General features: G+C 35.0%; 1 protein-coding gene across 1 annotated transcript; it reads right to left on the bottom strand.

Moving 5' to 3' along the window:
• Positions 1–2,443: 2,443 nt before the first annotated feature.
• LOC122589515 (L-type lectin-domain containing receptor kinase IX.1-like) lies at positions 2,444–4,387 on the bottom strand. The gene has a single exon (XM_043761818.1). It carries the CDS (start codon positions 4,385–4,387, stop codon positions 2,444–2,446), a length of 1,944 nt encoding a protein of 647 aa, XP_043617753.1.
• Between the last annotated feature and the right edge of the window lie 1,051 nt (positions 4,388–5,438).

The following is a 5,438-nucleotide window of genomic DNA, read 5'->3' as shown; positions in this document are numbered from 1 at the left end:
TTCAGGCTTTCTCGATCGGTCTGCTAAAAAACCAACAATTATCTAATCCTTTCTTTCATGGGGTATAAGGTAGTTGAGATGTGACAGGTATATCTCCCTAGCTACTAAAAGATAATTAAGAGACAGCTTCCAGTAGACCTCAGAGTGAGGATCGAACTGTTTCCAAACTTTAACTAATCCAGCGATGTTCTCGGTCTGCAAATATATACGAGTATGTTTGTTCGACTCCAGTGAAAAGTCCGTTGACATTGTCAAACTCACCACTAGTTGCTGTGGGGCTGTGGCCATTAATTACTAAGATATACGGAGTATAATTTAGGAATATGTCAATAAAAGTGGGTAAAATTAGATATACATCCTTGATCCTTTCTTTTTAATCTGACATAACTTTTTCCTTGTCGAGTCTTAGTTAAAATGCATACAATAGTTGCATCTTCTGTTTAAAAAACTTGATTTCATTGAAATTTTTTTAAAAATAAACATAATTTAGTGTGTGTTTGTCAAAATAGTTTTGGTAATTTTTTTTTTTGTGAATCTTGTAAATCCGATAATTCGAAAACCAGATTCACTTTTTTTTGGTCCAATCCGGTGATTGGAAATCCACCATTGAAATTCAACAATAATAATGCAAACGAGTGAGATAGTGTGGCGTCAGCAGATGATGAGGAAGTAGTGGAGGAGGTCGCGACTCCTGGTTGGAGAAAAAAGGCGAAGAGTTTTTGTAAGGAGGTCGTTTGAGTTTTTTCACTTTTGGTTTTTCTTTCTTTTTGCATATAGTTTTTGTGAAGAGTAACCACCAGCGTGGCGAGTTGCTATTCGTTCATGTCACACCTTGGATTTTCACTAACATCCCGTTCAGGTTTCTATTACGGGATACTTTTTAGTTCTTGTACACTTTTAGACAAACATATTCATGATTGAATGATTTTTAGTTAAGCGGTTGAAGCTTCAACACAAATACTTAAAAAAGAAAAACGTAATTGTTTCAACAAGACAATTAAGGTCCTGCAACGCGGGATGTGAAATTTACCAGTTAAGATTAAGATAGTAGAATAGTATGATAGGACCTTGCTAACTATAATCAGGATATGATTAACACTTAACACACATAAAAATACTTGAACTGTGAAAAAAAAAAAACACCCTTACTAGTTAAGGTTAAGGTCATGTTCTTTTTTCACTTAATATACTATGCATTTAGTCAAAATTTATATTTTTATACTTAATAAACAAAAATAATCGTCAATTATAAAAAATTTTACTTAACGCAAATATATTATTTATATATTCAGTCACCTAATACATTCAAGAGTAACTTAAAAAAAGAAAAGAAGCATGGTGCCTGAGATAGCAAATACTATGATAAGACCTTGCTAATTAACTATAACCAGGGTATGGTTAATTAACACACATAAATAAAACTATAAAAGTACCTTATATGAAAATAAGAGTTCCTTACAAATAATAATCGATCATTAATCAATCATAATATCAATCTTTTTTAATTGTGAGAAATAATTTTAAATGACTAATACATATATTAAAACTAGATAGGCACTGGCATAATGTGGCCGCGTTGGCAAAGATGGATGATGGTGACGACATTGGCATGAAGTAACAGTTTGATTATTAATATAAAAGTAATTTATGTAATTAAAGAGGGTATTGTAGTTATTTCAAAGGTTGATGGATGTATGTTGTAAATAATCTAAATAAGGATATTTATAAATATATTAGGTAAAAATATTTATATTTAGTTATATCTAAAGGAAACTTAGAACATATATATATACTTAATGAAAGGAAAATTATCAAATCAACATTAGTTAGTGGAGCGATAAGGTGGATGTTGTATAAGCCATATATAGCCATATAGGCATCAAGCCTTTTCTCCTACAATTATTTTTCAAGATTTGATCAAATTTGAGGGTATTTTAGGCTGAAAAGTTATAAAGGAGAGAGTGTTATTTGCAGTATAGATATAGATGAAACAAATATATATGCTAGTCATTACAAACAGATTGAGATATTCTAAAGTTATTTCTAACTTTACTATTAAAGTTGGAAATCTTGACCATTAGATTAATATTAATGGTCAAGATTCAAAGATGATTTTTTGAATTATGACAGTTGATTGTAATCCAATGGTCAAGATGTCTGAAATAACTTTAGAGGTCTTTGATCCACTATAAACACGTAAAGAAGTACTTACAAACATTTATTCAAATCAAGCATTCATTTGCTACAAACACGTACTAATTAAGTTTTCAGTGGACAATTACATGAATTCAAATCAAAGATATGCTAATTAGTAATGACATTGAACATATAAATTCCTCCAATTACATTTAACCACCTAGCAACGCAGCTGTAGAAGAAGTTGCTGATGACGTTGGGAGCTTTGGGGGAATTGGCGTGCTAGAATGAGAACTTGAAGAAGAAGTTATGATTTTAGAACGCAAGTATAATAAACTACTGGAGGATTTGGAGGAAGGTGAGAAGTGATTTCCGGCATCCTTGATGGGAGTTTACTCAGTTCAGGTAGGGAAGCATCATGGTTCAATACTTGAATGGCTTGCTCCATTGATGGGCGTTGGTCTGCGACAGGGTGTGCACACCATAACCCAACGATCATCAACCGCTCAATTTGTTCCTCGTTGTATGAGCCAATTGACGGATCAACTGCTTTTAGAATATCTCCAGTCTCATAGAGATCTCTCAACCATTTTACTAATGTCACTGGTCTGTCCGGAGCCTCATACACGATGGCTTTTCGACCACAAGCTATTTCAAGTGCAACAACTCCAAAGCTAAATACATCCGATTGTTTGCTTGGTGTGCCAGTAGACGCATATTCAGGAGCCATGTAACCCCAAGTTCCGGCAATAACTAGTGTTTGCTGGGAGCCCTTCTCATGGTCAACAAACTTAGCTAACCCAAAATCACCAAGTTTTGCTTCGAAATTTGAGTCCAGCATGACATTGCTCGATTTAATATCTCTGTGCAAAATACATTTCTTGCATCCTTCATGAAGATAAAACAAAGCGGAGGCCAGGCCATTTGCAATTTTTTTCCTCTTGTCCCAAGTCAACCGACTTTTCTGCTCGAAGAGATGTTGATCTAAGCTCCCATTTTCCATAAACTCGTAAATAAGTAGGAGCTCCCTTTTCTCATGGCACCAACCCTTGAGTTCCACCAGATTTTTGTGCCTTAATCGGCTAATTATTTTAATTTCCGCGGTATACTCCTTGATCCCTTGTTGAGAAGTCTTGGATACCCTTTTGACTGCGATATCCGTTTCACCATCTTTCAAAAAACCTTTATAAACCCCTCCAAAACCTCCCTCCCCAAGCTTATTCGTCTCTGCGAAACCATCAGTTGCCTGAAGAATTTTCTTGTAAGAGAAACGTTTAGGTCCAGTCTCCTCTTGAAAATCTTTGTTCATCTTCGCATGATTACCCAGTTTCTGATTACCCAGTTCAGGTATTTTCTGTTTGTTCGTGCTGCATAAATAATAGAAAACAACGATAGCCGAAATAGAAAGTACAGCAACTACTAAGCCAGCTATTAATCCCACCTCGTGACTTGCCCTTTTTTTCGGGGGTGGGGGTGGGGATGGTGGCTGCACCTTTTGTTCATCTGCCTGTAGAGTTGAACTGTTAAAGTTCCATGATGCTACTGTAACTTTATTATTCCAAATTCCGGATCCTGATGAAAACCCAAAAATAACCCATTCGGGTAATATATCCTTTAGATCAATGATGTAACTGAGGTCAATTACACCATATAAGTCATCACTTACAGAAACACCAAGGCTTTTCGAAACTGAATCATACGTTACGTGAGCTTGAAAATTCGCTGTTGTTGTTGCATTGATGGACCATTTCTTGAACACGGAAGAATTAAGAGAGTTAACATTGATGCCTGCATGATAATCGTTCGAGGAAAGAGATGCTGGATCCCATTCTTCGTTCCAGAGAGTATCAAACTCAACTGCAACAAATGGATATAACACTTTATATCTTGAGTTAACCGGAAGACCCAGGGCTCCACCGGTCGCTGCAACTGAATTATTCTCAGCGAGGAAGAACGTGAGGCCATCGGTGAAACCATTACCATTTATCACGAATGAGAAACTGGTAGAAAAGCTGGCTAGCTCACCAGAGGTTTTGTCCCATATATGAAGCAATCTGTTGTACATCCCTCGGCCTGCTGTATAACTCTTAGCAGGAATCAATTGCATTCCGTCAGTAGTGATAGTAGCATCATCCGTAGTAACTATATCAGTGTTCTGGTTTTGTGGAGTGATATACTTAAAATCGAAGCTGATTGAATTTGCTTCATATGGGATGATAAAGACAATAAGAAAGTATATCAAGATTGCCATATATGATATATGGAAATTAACTTGCAAGCTTTTTTATTGTTCTTAGTTGTGGTGATTGGTATAAGCACTTTAATTATTTTATATGGGATGTGATTAACATGGTCGAACCAGCTGCTAACTCGATGCACCAACTATTAGTATTATTTTCTTATAAAAAATAAAGTACTCCGTAATATAAAGGCTGTTAGGTACCTAAGCTTAGATGAGAATATAAGACTGTTAGGTACTTAGCACTACAAGAAATCCGGTTTTTTGCGACGAAATGGTTTTCGTCGCAAAAAACCCACTAAACGACCAAAAGTTTACTTTTTGACTTTCGTAGTCAAATTAAAAGATTTGTGACGCATTTTTTGCGACGAATGGGTTTATTGCGACGAAATGATTATATTTTTGATTTTTTTAAAAGAAAATGTTTATTGCGACAATGTATTTTCTAAACAGTTTTTTACTTTTATTTTTCCCGCCGGGTGAAAAAAATTTCCCTCCATGTTTATTGCGACGCCATTTTATTTTCCATTTTCTTGTAAAAAGTGGGACCCACAAAACTTCATCGCAAAATTCGTCGCAAAATGTTTTTTGCGTCCACTTTTTCGCGACGAAAAATTTCGTCGCAAAAAACCAGATTTCTTGTAGTGTAACCTTATATGCTGGACACTCATTTATTAATTTTTTAAACCATAAAAATTGTGGGGTCCAAGCATTTATTCATTAAACAATAAAAAATAAAATATTAGTATGTGAGGGATTTTACACCTAAGTTTAGGTGTCGGACAACCTTAATTATATTCTCTTTTCCCATAATATAATCCTATGTTTCACCAATATATATATAACGAGACAAATTATCCGTGTGTTGCAGCAATAAGATGGTGGGGGTGATAGGTCATAGGAGGTGATATAGATCGTAGAGTGTGATAGCCAAATGCCTTAGCCGCCCGAACTCCATATTTGAATTTAAAAATTCGTTGAAAGTATATCGAATGACATCACTAATGAAAGAGCATGAAATTTTAAGAACACCTATATAATTTTTATAAGTTTTTTAGATAAA

This window comes from Erigeron canadensis, chromosome 1, assembly GCF_010389155.1.
Source record: "Erigeron canadensis isolate Cc75 chromosome 1, C_canadensis_v1, whole genome shotgun sequence".
NCBI classification, from domain to species: Eukaryota; Viridiplantae; Streptophyta; class Magnoliopsida; order Asterales; family Asteraceae; genus Erigeron; species Erigeron canadensis.
Note: the sequence above shows the minus strand (reverse complement) of the source record. Positions and strands in the feature narration are given on the sequence as shown.

What these genes read in the sequence shown, in the direction of transcription:
- LOC122589515 (XM_043761818.1), bottom strand. Translation starts at nt 4,387, where the DNA reads ATGGCAATCTTGATATACTTTCTTATTGTCTTTATCATCCCATATGAA.